The following is an 18,091-nucleotide window of genomic DNA, read 5'->3' as shown; positions in this document are numbered from 1 at the left end:
GGTGGTGGGGACAGTGCTGACAAGTGGAACAAAGGCAGGGCTGACATGTCCGCTCCCACTGTCACCAAACAACGCAGACCTGACTAAGGAAGGCTGCCTGGCAAGGTTACCTCATGCCTTTCCATGTTGATTTCTTAGCCTGCATTTTCTCTGCAAAATCTCTATTCACAATTGTTTGGGATGCTTTCACTCATGGTTCTATGGTTAAGCCTGTTTCGATTGTTTATTTTAACCTAGATTTCACTCGTCGGAGAAGTTTTATTTGTTAGAGATGGGTGGAGGCTAGATTTTTTCAATGAGCTCTATCCACGTTCTTGATGGCCCTGCAGAATTTACAGACCCTTGCGAACACTTCCGGGTGGTGACTGAGATTGTTCCAAACTCTCAAGACGGAGGTTGTAGGAGAGCCAAGCCTCCCTGAGCAGTATAATCCAGTAGAAATATAATGCCAGCCACATGTGTCATTTTATACTTTCTGGTAGCCACATTAAACAAAGGAAAAAAAAACAGGCGAAATTAATTTTAATTATAGATTCTATTTAACCTAACACAGCAGTAATATTATCATCTTAGCATGTAACGAATATAGAAATGATGAGTGAGATATTGTACATTCTTTTTTTGTATTGTTTTTTAATTCCAGTGTATATTTTACACTTTTAACATATCTCATTGCAGACTGGCCACATTGCAGGTGCACACATGGCTAGGGGTGCCCATGTTGGTTGGAGTTGTTCTAGAACTACACTCAAAGTGTGGTCTTGACCGGTCTTGACCGGCAGCATAGGCAGCCCCAGGGAGCTTGGTAGAGATGCAGAATCTTGGGTCTCACCCCAGACCTGCTAAGTCAGAGTGTGCATTTTACCATATCCCGAGGACTGCATTCCCCACGATGCACACTCAAGTTTGGAAACACTGGTTTTAAAGACTTACAGGTGGTCAGATCAGAAGTCCGCATGGTGTGACTCCACATCACCTATGTTTCTTTATTAAACATGAGCAATTACCGATATGAACAGTTTATTTTGGAGGTGGGGACTTCCTCCTTCTTTGTTCCAGAATCATTGATCCTGTTCTTTTGGAAGTGCCATGGATGAGTGAGGAGGTAACCCCTGGCTCGATCCTTACCTGGACCAATTTCATTCTACCCCATCCAGGGCTTTGCAGGAGGGGCTGTAGCGGGAGGCTGATTACATGCTGTGTCATCTGTGTGGACTTTGAAGGGAGGGTATTAGTGAGGTGTCTGCCACTAGCTGGATGTGTCTCCATGGTGGAGTATGTGAACCCTCTGGGTATATTTCCCCATCTATACATAGGCACAGTGGTACTTGGGGATTCCTAGTTGGGGTTCAGTTTTACCATGAGGATCACCTAAGTCATATGTAATAGTATTTGCCCTTTTTTACCGCTTTTCCCCCCTTTCTTACTCATTTAATTAAAATTAAAAAAAAATTTGAGTAAGCAACACAGTCACGTGTTTTGACATTCCAAGGATAAAAAGCATATATAGTATGCATAGTGAAAAATAAGACCTAGTCTCCAAAGAGGCCATCAGGTCATCAGTGGCACCAGTTTCTTGAGATTCTTCAAGAGATTGTCTATGCACACACCAAGAATTACATCCATATGACCTTTTCCTCGTCTTTTGACATAGCACGGCCACCATGTGTTTTGCCCGTTCCATTGAAAAATGTGCCCCAGGCATCGGCCCTATCAATATATAAAGAATTTCCTCATTCCTTTTTTACAGTTACACAATATTCCATTGTATGAATGTACTGCAACTATTTTAACCAGGTTGTTCCCGTTTTTTATCTCTAATCTTCCCAGTTTAACTGGAGATGCAACGAGTATTTTCACATGCATGTATGAATTCATATTAAATTTCAAATGGGAAGACATCTCATACGCAACTTATCAGTTTGAAAGATTTTTTTTGTAAGTGCTTGATGCTAATTTTAAATTGTTAGTCTTTATTCTTAACGTTTATATAGAAAGTCTTTTTTTTTTTAAGATTTATTTATTTATTTTAGAGAGAGAGAGCAGGAATAGGAGGGGCAGAGAGAGAGGGAGAGAGACTCTCAAGCAGACCCCATGCTGAGCTCAGAGTCTGACATGGGGCTTGCTCCCATGATCCCATGATCCTGAGATCATGACCTGAGCCGAAAGCAAGAGTCAGATGCTTAACCGACTGTGCCATCCAGGTGCCCCTAGAAAGTCTTTCTTAAGAACACTTCGTATTAGACTAATTGGATTGTCTTTTATGGAACTGAAGACATTTCATGCTGTAAAATACCTTAGACATCATTAGCTCCAATTCCTTATTGTATGAGGTTCAGGCAGGTTAGGAGACTTACTCAAAGTCACACAGCAATTCCTGTGGGAACAAGCAGAGAATCCACGTTGCTCAATTTCTCTATTCAGTGCTTTTTCTGCTTCTTTGCGCTGCTCATAGGTATGTTAACTTAAAAAAAAGAAAAAAAAACTTTAGCAAAGCATTTCCCTTAAAAACTTTATTTTGCGATTAAAAAACTAATACATAAATGATTAATATGCACCCAAGAGATAGTTGGAATTCTTTTAGTTACAAATGTCAGACACACACTCCAACTAGCCTAAGGAAAAAAGAAGGGAAGTTGGTTCATGTAATGTTAGAGCTCAGCGTTGCCCTGGTTTCAGGCATAGCTGCATCCAGGGGTTCAAACATTGTAGTGAGGGCTCTGAGCCTCTTTCCACCTCTCTCTTCTCCATGTGGGGCAGGCAAGGTGGCCATCTGCAGTCCCAGACTCTGCACTCCTTAGACTCAGCAGAAAGCAGCAGTCCCCTTCGATAGCTGTGGCAGAGAAGTGCTGGGAAGGACTGATTAGCTGGCTTGAGTTTACGTCTGCCCTACCAATCACTGCCACCCAGGGGTTGGGGAGCTCTGATTGAATCATCATCGTCATCATCATAACCAGTGTCTGAACAGCACACTGTCATTTACAAAGCCCTTTACAAAGCATTTTTATTTATAGCATTTCCTTTGGTCTTTACCATAGCCCTGGGAGGTAGAGCAGGAAGGAGGGCATCAAAGTGGAATAAGCCCACTTTATATATTAGGGAAATCTGGCTGCGGACAGCACCAAGCCACGCAAGGTTTACTGTGCTGCTCACATATCTGGGAACTGACAGTCTCGTTGTTGGTGAGACTGAGGAAGAATTTGTTTTATGAGTGTCTGGCCCTTTTGTCTACAGACATGTCATGACCTGTGGGCGGTGGGAAAGGGAAGAGCCCCGGGGCTGGGGGTTCGCTGACGCCAAGTGCCCACCAGCACATCATGTCTCTATCTGCGATCCTTTAAAAGTTTGCCTTGGCCTCTGCCCTCGTGCTTGGGGCAGAGGCTGAGATGGTCTCGGCCCAGCCCCCCGAGATGTGGCGGTCCTGTGGGAGGATGCTCTCTGGGAAAAGTGAGTGCCAGCTTGTTAAGAATGGGCCCTCAGAGGCGTAGCCATGTCCCAACGTGGCAAAAGATCCCAAGTTTGTTGGGCTCTCCCCTCCATGCCAGCATCCAGGCACTGAGAAACAATAAACAGCCAGTCCTGGAATAAATAACTGAGCTCTCTCTCAGGCGAACTTGTTCCCCCAATTTGGGGGATCAGATCTACAGCTACGCCTATTAAAAACAAAACCCCCCAAGCCGTAGGCCAAATGCGTGTCATTTCCATATACCGTTCTGAGTCTGCCCTACGGGGGCCGCACGCTCAGGCTGCCCCTTGCACCAGCGGGCCACTGCAGGCTGTGAATGAAACGGCCGGGGGAGTGCCTGAAAGTCGGTGATAAGGAACCTGAGCCTTGGACCTCGGAGCATCAGGGATCATCTAGAGAACCCGAAGCTGCACGGATCACTGTCTTCCTAGAGGCGCCGCACGGTTGAAGTTGAATTTTTCACATAAGCCAAAATGTCAGAAAAGGGCCTTCATCCAGGGCCTCAGCTAGCCAGAATGGCAGCTTTGTGCAAGAGTAGAAGATGCCCTCTCTGGCTGCACGTTTGCAAAATGATGTCCCTTCTGCTGGTGAGTAGAGCCCAAGCTGGCTCTCAGCCCTCTCTGTCCCCTTGGCAGGTCCCCACCTTCCAGTGGCTCTGCCCACTTCTGAGTGTGACTCAGGCTAGAGTCATGGCGAGAGTCCCTGGAGCATTTGCTATAAATTCCTAGGAGGTGGGGACAGTCAGTGGGTGAACGAAGGCTGCCTTCCCAGGGCTAGAGGAGCAGCAGAAGGAAACAGGGACGAGGGGAGAGGCGAGGGATCTCCTCTCTCTTTAACACACTGCCGTGGAATTGGGTATAACCTTTTGGAAGGTCGATGCTTAGTACCTATCAGTATTTAAAAGGCACATGACCTTTGACCTAGAAATTCTGCTGCTAGGAATTTATCCTACAGATAAATATATACTCCCAATGTGTAAGGTCATCCATTGTGACATTGTTCGTAACAACAATAACAACAAAGAATGGGAAGAACCAGGAGGTCCATTGGTAGGGGACTAGTTAAATATATAGTACATTCATAAAATAGAATACTATTTTGTCTTTTAAAGAAATGAGTGGGAAAAAAATAGAAAGATGTCTAAGATATATTGTTAAGTGGAAAAAGAAAAGCAAATTGCACAACATTATGTATAATCCTTTTTGGGCAAACCTTGCTGAAAATCGATAATCAATTTGTCTAACCTGAGCTGAATCGCTTTAAATTTATGGAAACTAGAAGACTAAGTTTATGTTGAAAGAAAACCAATGAATGAACCAATCAATCCTTGGCACCCCTCCACCACCCAGCGCCTAGGATACCATCCTGTCTTCTCTCTTTCCTCCCAGCCTCCCGCTGCGAGTCTCCTGAGGTCCCCTTGACAAGCTCCAGGAGTGTAGTTATGTCTGTGATGCTCAGAGTCTCCCCTGGGCTCCACCGTCAGCACCCTCATTTCTTCAGAGGGAGAGGGAGAGGGGTTCCCCTGATTTGTGAGAGCCGGGGGCACTGGCCCGGAACAGAATTGTCTCAAGGCATGAGTTTTCTTCCATGTCAGGCCCCTCTGTGGACAATGAGGAGATGCCACAAGCAATTTATCATGCCAACACCCAGTTTGTACCTCTTGTCTTCCTTTGTGTCCCTGCCTGAAGCCTGCCAGTGATGGGTAGCTTTCAGCAACAGAGGCCGTCAGGTAAGAGTTGTCCTTGACCTCAGGTCTGCAGAGCTCTGTCAGGAAACCAGGTTAAGGCAAGGGCAGGGAGTGTAGATTAAGGAATCTCGAGGGACCTTGGGGAAGGTCTGAGGACAGGGCTGCGGAACCGTCTACGTTTGGTTCAGCCCCTGAAAGGCAGAGAGCTCGTCTGGGCTAAGGACACATCTCAGGGCGGGGAGGGGGAGGTGGATCATGGCTGCCATTCAGTCATCGTTCAGAGCTGGATCACACACCGGTGGATTACCCCCCGTCTTGCTATCCTCATCCCATCTTCCTCACTGTGACTATGACATCCTGCCTGTGTTTCTTTACTACTCGCTAAAAATAAAAATGTGTCTGTGTGTGGGTGGGATGGGGCTGAGAGCTGCGGAGAGCTCTTTGGGACCTGAAAACATTCTGTGTCCCTGGACCTATGTGTTTCTCACGCCTAACATCACCCCTCCAATCTGTCTTGAATAAATATCTTGCAACCTCCTACTTGCCTGGGCGTCTGAAGGACAACACATACAACATTATTTCTCTCCGCTGACTGACAATGGAGTTCAGTGTTCTCTGCTGCTTGCACTTGGCTGCAGAGGCGAATGCAAGGTGTTTCACGGCGCAGCTATCACAATTCATGCAACATGAAGACTGGGGCAGAGGCCTGGTGCCAGAGAGGGGCCTCCCCTGGACCATTTCCCCAAGAATGGAGCTCTGTCCTTGCGAAGGGGGAGCTGAGCTGGCAGGAGAGAAAGGTGGATAGTAAATATCCACCAGAAGGCCCTGAAGCAGGGCAGATGTTGGGCAAAAGCCAGCTGATTAAAAAAGAGGCCTTTAACTTCACTTTGTGTGTGTGTGTGCGTGTGCGTGTGCGCGCACGTGTGTTTGGATGAAGAGAAGAAAAAGGCTGGGAACAAACTTTTACTTGTGTCTCTTCGGATTAAATGCTTGGATGGTCTGCTTAGATCAATTTAGTAGCTTCCAACCCCAGACCCTTTGGTACCCCTGGTCTAAGGTAGATTTTATCTTCGTTTTAGAGGTTGGGGAACTGTGGCACTGAATTAGGAAGTTAATTTCCCAGGGGAGATCAGCGGTGAGGCCAAGGAGAGAACCCTCAGGGAGAGCCTGTTGGAACTGGCGCCATGTTGCTCCAGGACCCAACACACACGTTCATGGTGGTGCTCTCAGACCAATAGGGCCTTTACAACAGATGTTCTTTCTGCTCCTGGAATGTACCTGAGGCCTTGTAAATCCCTTCTGCTCCAGGATACTTGGGGAGCAACACGGCTCTTTGCCACCCTTGCCAAATTCCAAGGGTGATGGGAGGGAAGGCAGCCAGGAATAATAGGGTTCTGGTTCTTTCTCTAGGGTTTTTTTTTTTTTTTTTCCTTTGGCAGCCACTCAGTGACTGGGGATGAATGATCAGGATGGTCACCACCCACCACACGTCATTGGGGGAACATAAGCCGAAGGGCAGGACCCCTGAGGAGATGGTAGCCTAGGGTGCCTCAAAGCAGAGGGTGCCCCAGCAGACCGACAAGCAAGTCACGGGGACCCTCCAAAGGGCGCCCCCCACAAGGGGGCGGTCCAGGCAGAGAAGCTTGAGTCCTGCCTGCTTGGGCAGGGGTGGAGAGGCCTGTGTCGCCGGCCTAGGGTGCTGTCCCCACCACACTGCACCGGCAGAACCCCACAGATGGGAGCAGGCTGCGGCCAACTTCCCCAGCTTTTGCAAATCCTGCATCTTAATTAGTTCCCTACTGCTTTTGTACATGGCCCACATTTTAATAGTCTCCAGGCTTCTTCCACCATTTGCTCTCTGATGTTCGGCGTGATTTCTCTTCTCCTCCAGACAGTCCCCCTGACTCCTCCAGCACCCTCCCAGTCCGGGAACAACTTAAGGAACGCCGATGTGCCAAGCATGTAGCCCGAGATTGATGAGCCTGTCAGCTGGCTCCCTCTGCCCCTGGCCCTCCCCCTCTCCCGGGTGCTCCTCGCAGGGATGAGCCTGGCGGGGGGTGGGGGGAGCGGTGGGCGAGGTGGGAGGTGAAGGAAGGGACCCGTGGAGCCCCCAGCCAGGTGTGAGCCAGTGGACACCATGACCTTCTCCCGGCCTGCAGAGGAGTCTGGCTGTGTCCTTCTGAGGGGGAAGGACACTCCGGCTCCCACCCGCATCTGTCAGTGCTTATCTGGCTCTGTGCGGGGGGCTGCCTGAGCTTGGTACAGCTGGGAGAATGGATGCCTTCAAGTGCATCAGGGGGAAATGACCAGTCATTTATCTCCTTCCTGCAGTGTCAGAGCCCGCAGCCATCCATCCTGGAGGCTTGAAACAGCAGCTTCTTCGGCTCTTGTTGGCCTCCGGAGCAGGAGAGCTGGGGAGAGGTGGGCAGGCCCCTCCAGCCCCCCTGCTTCATGCTGTGACTCTTCGTGCTCCCTCTGCCTTCCTGGCAGGCTGGGGGACTGAGGCGGGGCTGTCTCAGCCCTGCTTGCAGCCCGCGGGGCTCCGGGAGCTGGGGCCGGCGGAGGACACGGGTGGCAGCCGGGAGTGGGCAGGGCAGCGTGCCCAGCGGGGGCCGAGTGTCCATGGTCACGTGTGCCTTCCCACCCGGCGGCACCACGGTTAGAGCATGGGTCATCCGCCGCGCTGCCTGTTCGCTCCTGTCTCTCCCCACTGGGAGGTACAGTACACACTTTGAGGGCAGGGACCCACCGGTTTCTTCATCTGGCTCCCCAGCACCCAGCAATAGGCTTGGCACATTGCAGGCAGACAGTAAAGATTTATGAAAGGGATGGAGGAGAGAAAGGTGCCCAGTGTTTGGTCTCAGCCTCGGAGAACATGGGTATCTCTCAGCATGCCCGTTTCACAGATGAGGGAGACTGAGCTGACCCTGGCAGCTGGCCTGGGCTTCCTGTCCGGTGCCCAGCCTGGCCTGTGGGGCCTGTCCCAGGTTTGCCACCTTGCCCCTCTTCGATTTTAGGTCATAGGGGCCTTTGCTGTGCCCTACAGCTGTGCTCTGCAGGAGAAAAGGCACCAAAGGATCCCAAGGCCTGGGTTCAAGTCCAGACCCTTCCACCCACTGGCTGTGTGATTTGGGGCAGCTACGTAACAACTCTGGCCTTGGCTCTTCGTCCGTGAAAGGCGGACCCTGGCAGCTGCTTTGCTCACATCATAGGGCTGTTCTGAGAGTCCCAACGGAGGGTGGATCTGGAGGGCTTCCACAGTGACGCCATCTCTGCACTGTGCTGCTGGGTGGGCCGCGGGGGTCTCGGCTAATGCCACGTCTGTCCTCTGCCCAGTGACGTGCCCTTTGCTTGAGGAGCGTGTGCTGTCTGGCCTGGAATGGCACCACATTCTGCCTTTGAGTCTTTTAAAAGCCCCAAGTCTGGAACCTTTTATACCGAGGAGAGAAGACCTGGCACCTGGCTGTGGGATCCACCTCTACCAGACCCACAGCTTGCAAAAGTCACCCCTTGTGTCCCAGAACTCTAGCATCCGTTGTCCAGGGCACAGAAGTCAACTTGGAAGGGTTCCTCCCCACTTTTACTGACACCTATCATCCCATAGTGGGCTAGGCCAGGCCTGTCTGACTGGCTCGTTTCTCCTGCCCATGGCCTAGGCTGCTCCACCTTCTTCTGGAAAGCCCTTCCTCTGTGGACTTGCTCTGGTGTCCATACCTCTGCCCCTCAGCTCCGGGCACCCGACCTCCGTACCCGTCCTCTCTCCTGGTTCACTGTGTGTGGATGCCCCCTGCTCAGGGGCCAGGGGACTGCTCCCTGGATGTATCTGGAAACCAGAGTGCAAGTGCCATGAAGACAGGGCTCATGTGGGTCATGCACAGCCCTGTCCTAAGGCCTGGGCTCATTGGTGGGGCCCCACACATATTCCAGTAACTCCCGACTGCTCTGCGCACTCTGCCTTTCCTCCTTCAGTTATTTTCAGAGTGATCCTCTTAAAATACAGGCAGCATCATGACACTCTTTGCTCGAAACTTCCAGTGGCTTCTGATCACACAGTGGCAGCCGACCTCCTCTCAGTGGCCTGCATGGCCCTTCAAGGCCCCTGTAACTCTGGACTCGTCTCCTGCTCTCCCCCCAGGCTCACTGTGCTCTAGGCTCGCTGTGCCCCGGCTTTGGGCCATTGTACTGATGGCTCCCTGGCCTGGAGCGTCCTTTCCTAGATATCAGCGTGCCCCCTTTCCCCTCCTCAGGTTTGTGTTTTCCTGGCCACATTTCAAAGTGTAACCACCCTCCCACTTCCCCCGATACCCCGCGTCCCCTCCTCTGCTCTGCTTCCCTGCCAAAGCACTGATTATCATCTGTTGTGCTCTAGGTCTCACTTATTTATATTAGGTATTGTCCCCCCGTCCCCCAACTAGAATACAGTTTCTGTGAGGGCAGAACTTCTCCTCTCTTGTTCACAGCTGTGTCCTCAGCACCTAGAAGAGAACCTGGTACATAATACGTGCTCAGTAATGATTTGTCCAATGAATGAATAGGGCAAGGAAGGCATTTTCCACGTGGTTCTGCCGTGACTTCCAAATCTGCAGGTGCCTACCCTGGACCTGAAGCAGGGCTGGACTCTGGCCTTCAAGCTAGGTCTCACCCTTGGTCCCCTCTGTCCTCAGCACAACTCTGGACTCGGCCTCTTCGCTGCCACACTCCCTGGGCTGGTGCCCCGGCTGGGGGAAGCCGGGCCACACTGGTTCCGCTGGTTGAGAGGATCCGAGGGTGAGGAGCTTGCTGGCAAGTGCCACCACTTTGGAGGCGGAAGGGAGGGCGCTCACAACTGAGCATCACGCCTCTTGTGCAGGCACTCTGTGTCCCTTGTCTCGGCCCCACAGCAACCCTGGGAAGTGGGCTTTGATCCCTTACTTTTATAGTTAGGGAGATCAAGGCCCCGTGTGTGGTGTCGGGAACTAGAGCGGAGCTTCCACTCCAGAGAGGCTCCTGCACTTTCTGGTTATCTGTATTCCCTTGAACACAAGGGAGATATCACCCCTCCATGCGCCACCATCCTTCCCTTCCCGCACCGTCCTGCTAAGCTGCATCCACCTGGTCTGCCAGCCAGCCCAGTGGTGAGCTTCCTTTGGCCGTGTAGGTGTTTTTCTGGGTCTCAGGGGTGGGGAGATGCTTATCTGAGGGGCTCACCCCTGGGTGCTGTGCACGAGGGCCAATCCTTGCATGTTGGCTTGGATGTGAGAGGATAGGCACACCAGGGAGTGGGGGGCAGGGGCCATATGGGGAAACAATCAGCCCTCCCGTTGTGTGGATATCATGGGATTCTAAAACAGGTGGTAACAAGGGCCTGCAGGGTGCAGCCTGGGTGATGGGTCCTCAACGTGAACCTCATCTATTTTGAGCTTTATGAATCACAAAACAGGGAGTCAAATGCAGCCAAGAAAATGGCACCCCTGAGGAATGAGCAGATGGATTTCTGGGCCTGCCACCATCTCAGGAAATCAGGGCTTTGGTCTGTCCCCCACCCCAATCTCTTCCCCCGTGGGGTGAGAGATAACAATATCCATCCCCCATTCTTTCTCCCCATGAGTCTGAGAGTCTGATGGGGATAAATGAATTAATGATTCTTAAGCTCCTTGCTTCTTGGTGTAAGTTGATGTATAAATCCAAGGAAAGAGGATGAGCTTAACTCCTTACAATAATAAGCACTCAGAAGCAAAAACTGCACATTTGTATTTTTAAAGAAAAACTAGAGGCGGGTAAAAAAAAAAAAATCTGAGCACTCCCGATGTAGCAGGAGGATTGTCTGCCATTGTCTGTGGGGTCTCTCCCTCCCTTTTGCACCATTGCTCTGTCTCCAGGCCCCTGCGTCACGGAGAGCCCGTGATGGATGGATGGATGGATGTGCCTTGTCGGGGTGTTTCACCACTATTTCCCTTGGGGCAGACTGTCTGTTCGCAGAGCACAGCCTCCCGAAAGATGGTATCTCTTGCAAACTCGACAGCTAACAGACAGCTCCTCTCTTTGTATATTTCCCCAAAGAAGAACTGTCTTAATCTGTTTTCTATATGGCATATTTTATTATAATCCATACATGACTTGCAGGTTCCCAGTCCTCCACCCTGAGCCAAAAAATGCATGAGGAGTCAGAGGCTCTGTGAGCCTGTGACATCCAGGCGTTTGCATTTTTAAATGGCCTGGGATTTAATTACTCACTGTGCTCCCATGTTGCACTTTCGGGCTCAGCTCGCCTGCATCCTGTTAATGAGCTCAGTGGCTCCAACAGCCCAGTGGAAGCTTTGCTTTCAGTGTGTTGGGTGGCAGGCTTGGGGCACCTGTGGCAAAAGCCTGTGGCTTTGATTTCCATCCGGGAGGATGCTGCCCTGTCCACAGCCCTAAGAGAAGCGACTGCTCTTCTCTGGCAATTTTTTTTTTTTTTCGCTTTAATTCATGCATTTCTTTCTTTCCTTCTTCTTCTTCTTCTTCTTCTTTTTTTTAGAAGACTTTCTATGCTTCAATCCTTGTTTGTCTAAGAGGTTTTTTCTTATTTGGAAACCGATTTGCTTCGGTTTGCACAGAAGCTGTCTCTAGTGTGATGGATCGTGCTGGAAGTCACCCAAGGAGTATCTCTGTTCCCAATTAGAAGTGGAGGTAGAGCTCCTTACGGGGGCCCAGGGAGGCGGCTGGCTTGGGTGGCGGCTGCTGCCACTCTGGAGAGAGTAACGATCCGTGGGTTTATATCCTTGTGTATAAAATCAGGCTAATTTAAAGATGAATTATGTGTGGGTTTTGGACCATTTTTTTTTAATGTTAAATGTCTGATGGCTCTTGTCAGGTGATGTGGTCCCCAAATTTGTGCGACGGTCAGAATGAGAACACTTATAAAGAATGACTAAATCCTATGTCTAGATGGAATGTATTAGAATAAAACAATCAATGAAATCCCTGAGGGCTCAATAGGGAGCGTGCCTAGGATGTATGTTGTGCAAGAGCTTGGACCTGTTACCTTGTTTTTCCCTTCACTCTGGGACCTCCTGTGGTCAGGGGCCAGGGAATGTACCCTCAGCTGGTTTGTTGGGAGGGCACTGGTTAGCCTGTCATTCTGACCTTGCAAGCCTTACCCAGAGGGCTTTGAAACCAGGGTTTGCCAGTGGTCAGCTAGAACGCTGTGCTGGAAGGGTGCTCAGCCGGGTATGAAGAAGGCAACATTAAGAACCATATCCTTCCGGGCGCCTGGGTGGCTCAGTTGGTTAAACAACTGCCTTCGGCTCAGGTCATGATCCTGGAGTCCCAGGATCGAGTCCCGCATCGGGTTCTCTGCTCGGCAGGGAGTCTGCTTCTCCCTCTGACCCTCCTCCTCTCATGCTCTCTCTCTCTCTCATTCTCTCTCTCAAATAAATAAATAAAATCTTTAAAAAAAAAAAAAAAGAACCATATCCTTCCATTTTTGGGAAACAAAATCATAGTACATGTTACTTTTTAAGGGTAGAAACCTGCACTAATATGGTAGCCACTAGCCCCATGTGGCTATGGAACACTTGAAATATGGCCTATCTGAACGGAGATGTGCTGTAAGTATAAAAATAAACACCAGATTTTGAAGACTCAATGCAAATCAAAGAATGCAAAATGTCGAATTAATTTTTTTATATTCGTTACATGTTGAAATGATAATGTTTTGGACAGAGTGGGTTAGAAAAAAATATATTAAAATTAATTGCACCTGTTGCTCTTTTTAAAATGTGGCTGCTGGAAAGCTTAAAATTGTGTAAGTGGCTTGCATGATATTTCTATTGGAGAGTGCTGCTGTACCATTAAAATTAGGATTATTCTAACTTCGACACTAATAAATTGTAGCATTTATAGGGCACTTGGACCATCCCAGGCTCTTTACATATACGATCTAATTTTGAATTATAAGTTTTGAAGAGAAAAACCAAAACCCAAACAAAAATTGATATGCTTCATTTTCCACTCCATTTCCATGCTTCCGTGCTGTCTTTTTGTGGATCTTTCAGAGTATCTTTATGCAGCATATCACCTTGTTTCATTTTCGCATCAACACTGTGAAATATTCTGATCATTCTCACTTAACATGTAAGGGAACAGAGACTCAAAGGTCTAAGGAACTAGCCCATAGTCCTTTAACTAATACATGGCCGGGCTAGAGCTTGACTCCAGGGCCATCTGGAAGCAGCACTTCTATGAGCCCATCAGATATTCTGGTCATTAGACAAGGATAATGCCACGGAGTTTCTCCGTGACCCTGGGAAAGGCTCCTTATTGTGCTATGCTATACTTTCCTCCCTGAGGAATTGTACTCTAGATGCTACTGGAAGTCCCTTCTGGCTTTTTGCATGTAGAGAGACCATCTCACTGTTCCCAATTTGGTTCTTTTGTCTCTCTTGGGGCTTCTACTGTGCCCATCTGGTAAATGACCAGAGGACCAAGAGAGTAGACTGAATTATGGGAAAACAGGATGGAGGAATATTTACCAGGGGAGGAAGAAGGAGTAGTAGTAGGAGGAGGAAGTTCACAGTGGTTTGAAAGTTCCGTGTGGGGTCAATACTGTTGCAGAAGGGGTGAACACCACATGGGGATGTTCATATACAGCAGAGCCCAGAACCACGACACAGACCTGCCCTCAGCCTCAGCAGAGAGCTGTCTTTTATCTTGAAATATGACAATTATGAAGAGAGTTTAGGGATGCAACAGAAATGCACAAAGGTTTGGAAAAGGACTTTTTAAGGAAGAACCAAAGAGAGACAAAGCAATGTCTGTACAAACTAGAGAGTATGTGAATGGGTTGTGGGGACAGATTGGGGTCAAGGCTGGGCTTTGCCCCCAAACAGCTGTGTGATATTAAACAAGTTCTACACCTCCCTAAGCTGCAGCATCCTCATCTGTGAAATGGGACAGTAACTGTGCTCGCCTCTTGGGTGGTAGTGGGGATTAAGCAACACACAGCAATAACAGCCACCGCATTTTGAACGTTTCGTGTGTGCCGAGCACTCTGCATGTACACAAACATATCAGTGCCCATTGGGGCTGAGCCTGGGCCTGCAAACTGCTAGTAAGGATGCATCAAGTGGGGCCTCATCCTGATCTTAATGGCATCTAAGAAAGATCACTGGGCTGCGTTCTTGTTGTGTGTGGCCTTCTGTGAAGTTACTGAACTTCTCTGAGCCTCAGGTCCCTCATTTATAAAATGACATGATTAGAGCAGATGATCTGTAAGGCTTTTTTCGGCTCTAAAATGCTGTGCGATTCTGGAAATAGGATTTATTTAGTGTTGGGAGGCTAAGGGGAATACTAAGATATGAACTTCAAATATATATGTATATGATTATTGTAAGTTTAAAGGATGGTGACCAGCTGTTCTCTTTTGACTGAGGACAGGACATGAGGCAACATGCTTTAATTGTTTTATATTAGATGTTTGCAAGCTTTTTTTTGACTTGGGAGAAAGAGTAATATGTCATCAGAGCAGGCTCTGGAGTTGCACGCTCTGAATGCATTAAAGCAGACAGTGGACTATTTTCCTGACACTCAACTTCAATGCAACTTCATCAAATAGTCCTTCCCTGACCCCCGATCTAAAGCAAACCCCCCACTGTATTCTCCCTTCACATTGCACTCTGTTTTCCTCCGTCACCCTTATGACAATTTGTCATTACGTATTAATTTTTTATGCAGTTTTAATGTTTGTCTCTTTAGATTGTAAACCACCTTAAGGCCAGGACTGTCTTTATCTGGTACACCTCCTGGGTGCCTAGTTGCAGCACAGTGGTTCTTTGTAAACATTTGTTGAATGAATAGGTGTATGGATGAGTTTCAGGGGTGGTTGATTTGGTGGTAGTGTTTCTTGGTGGAGATGGATCCTCTGCTTGCCAAAGACCTTGTTGTCTCTCAAGGGACTTCAGATACAGTTTCTCCTTCCCACCATCTTCTTCTGGGGGCTGGTCACTTGTAGGTGTGGATTTCTTCAGTTTTAATGAGATACCCTAGTGCCTCTTTCTTGTGGACTGGCCAGCCTGCATCTGGTTCTGAGGAGACGGAAGGGGTTGGTAGAGTTCCACTTGAGTTAGAATGAAGCCCAGCAGAGCAAGGCTTGATTGTGCTGGTTTTTTCCATTTCTGCCCTGTCCCCCCGTCCCCCCCACCCCATCCACTCTTTATCCTGGGGTCCCTGATCTGGGCCCCAGGAAGCTGGCTTTGGTGTGCTCCGTCAGTAAGGCCCCCTTGCCCTTCTAGTTGAGGTTGGCCAATGGGAGGGCAGAGCAGGAAGACAAGGATGGAAAGAGAGAGGTTAGGCCATGCGTCTCTTTACCTTGGTTCTCTTTTTCATGAGCTCACTGAGGCTGCAAGCCACAGATCTCTCCAGGCTCTTGCAAACGCTCTCCCTCTGTCCCTCCAGGAACAGCAGTGGTAATGGCTCCCCACTGTTAACTCCCCAGGGGTGCTTCACCTTTCCCTGTAGTTCCCTTATTCCTGCCCACACCTCTGTAAATAGTCCCTACACTCAACTCTCAATTCCCTCATACACATGGGCCATTCCCCTCCCCTGGCTGTTTTCTAGGGCACCAATCCCTCATATTCTTGTATTCATCTTACCTGGTAACAGAATAGGGGCCATGCATCTGATTGCTGGGGGGTATGAGGTACAGGATCAGAGGAGAGATCGGAGGAATGTTTCATAGCAAATCAAAATAGGATCACCTGTACCTGAGGTTTCTGTTTTTAATTTAAGAAAAACCAAAACAATCTTCCTTTGGGTTGAGAGTTTGGGGGGGCATCTTGAGAAAGGAGTTCAGCTTCTTTCTCTGATCTCTTTCAGACAGGGCTGACTCTGGCTGCCACTACTCAGCTGGCCCCATGACCTCAAGCCCCAGGTAGCCGAGCAAACTCTGACATTTCTAGAAAAAGTGCCCTGCTGTGCAGGCGCTGCAGCTCCCAGCCACTGAGCTGGGGTCTGTTAGGCAACTGTGCTCCCTCCTCTCTTCCCTTGGCTTTAGTGGTCTTTGTATCCCTTGATGAGAACAGCCTCTCTGGGGTCGAAATAGCTTCCCATGGAGCAACCCGGAGCTGGGCAGCCAGCATGGCGGAGGGCAGGTCATGGAGTTGCCAGATGAGACTTGGGGTAGAGGGAGAGAATAGTAAGATTTGAGGTGAACATTGGTGTATTGCTGTAGAGTTTTCAAAGTACTTTCATGTAAAGGGACATGTTTATACCCCACAAAACAGCCCTGTGGGGGTACTGAGCATTGTTATCCTCACTCTGTAGATGCAGAAGAGGGCTCTGGGATCGCTGAGCACCTCGCTCACAGTCACTGTCTGTCTGGTGCCCTCCTGCTCTGCCTCTGCTGTCTGTGAGGGTATGGGCAGGGCTGGGATCTGTCTCCGGGGCTGGGCACAGGAGACGGAAAAGCCGGACCCAGCTCCGGGGTTCCTGTTCCACCCAGAGGAGAGAGCGCAGGCCGCCTCTAGCCCTACCCAGAGCTCCAGTTCCTGAGTGTCTCTCTCGGTCCTCCTGTCCCCCCTGCTTCTAATGGCCTGACCCTGCTTCTCTGTCCTTACTTTGCAGAAGTGGAGCTGCCCCTGAAGAAGGATGGCTTCACCTCAGAAAGTACCACCCTGGAAGCCTTGCTCCGGGGTGAGGGTGTGGAGAAGAAGGTGGATGCCAGAGAGGAGGAAAGCATGCAGGAAATACAGGTATTTCTGCGCCCGCCGTGGGGGATGTGTCCCGAGCGTCCGCGCTGTGCTTCCGGGAGTCGGCGCTGGGCTTCCGGGAGTCGGCGCTGGGCTTCCGGGAGTCGGCGCTGTGCTTCCGGGAGTCGGCGCTGTGCTTCCGGGAGTCGGCGCTGTGCTTCCGGGAGGCCCGCACCGGCTCCTCCTCCCAGGCCATCGCGTGCAGGGCTGATGGGGGACTCGCACTTGCCTTCCTACTGTGACTTGTCCTCCAGAACAAGCCCTCACTGCTCTCTTGGTGTCCCCATGTAGCCATTCAAAAAATATTTTTTCCAGCCTGCTGTGTCCCAGGGGCCGGGCTAGGGCCTGGGGACACGATGGTGAGCAAAACGGAGTCCTCACCGCCGCGGAGCGGGCAGGCCGTAGTTCGGGCTTGAAACCTCGGGGTCGTCTACACCGGCTTGACCCCAGTGAGCCCCTGCCTTTCTCACACCCCATCCTCACACCCCGTCCTCAGCTCTAGTTCACAGCACCGCCCTCTCCTCCTTCAAGGCCCCGTGGAGGAGTCACCCTCCAGGCGGGGCTGGTGGCTCCTGTCGCTGCTGGTTTCCCGCCCTCTGTTCCCAGCACTACCGAGGCTCTGGCTACTCAAGATCATAGTGGTGCGCTCTGACCGCTTCTGATATATTCGTCTTGAATCTCTGTTGTCGAATACAATGGTTGGCATGGAGTATTGTAGTAATAGTAATTAATATAAATATTAAACAATAGTATTAAAAATTAAATACAATTCAATTATTAAAATCAAATTACATTGATATTAAATGTATATTTTATTTTACTTTATATTTTATGTGATACCTATCATGTATTATATATTTATTAATTGCATATCTAACGTAATGTTTAGTATTTGCATATTCATTTATTGATGTGATAATTAAAGTAATAACAGGTACATTTCTGGTTTGCTTCATGAGTGCCACCGGTCAGTGAATTCCGTTGAGTCAGGGACCATGTGGTCGTGCTCACCTTTGTCCCCTTGGGGCCTTGCACGTGCACAGCAGAGCCGAGTCTCAATAAAGATGTAGGATGAAGCCGTGGGTTGGCCTCCTCCTCTGCCATCCCTGTGTGCAGATGAGTGCTCAGGTCTCTCCATATCACAGCATGGCTTATATGGTTGCCTCCGCTCCTCAGAGCTACGGCCCTCGTGAAGGTCCTTAATCGCTGTAACCTCCATGTGCCTAATGCACC

General features: G+C 49.6%; 1 protein-coding gene across 5 annotated transcripts in view; it reads left to right on the top strand.

Annotated features, from left to right (window-relative positions):
- DPF3 (double PHD fingers 3) overlaps positions 1–18,091 on the top strand; it is a 283,778-nt gene that overhangs the window by 155,310 nt on the left and 110,377 nt on the right. For all 5 annotated transcript variants that reach the window (XR_004919706.2, XM_036099904.2, XM_036099848.2 and 2 more), the window contains one exon: positions 16,734–16,861. Coding sequence is in view for 4 of the 5 variants with exons in the window: in XM_036099904.2 (XP_035955797.1) it covers positions 16,734–16,861 (128 nt within the window). In the remaining variant the exon portion in view is untranslated. The remainder of the gene's footprint in view (positions 1–16,733; positions 16,862–18,091) is intronic.

The sequence above is a fragment of the Halichoerus grypus genome, chromosome 8 (assembly GCF_964656455.1).
Source record: "Halichoerus grypus chromosome 8, mHalGry1.hap1.1, whole genome shotgun sequence".
NCBI lineage: Eukaryota > Metazoa > Chordata > Mammalia > Carnivora > Phocidae > Halichoerus > Halichoerus grypus.
The sequence above is the reverse complement of the archived record's forward strand: the minus strand, read 5'-3'. Positions and strand labels throughout refer to the sequence as shown.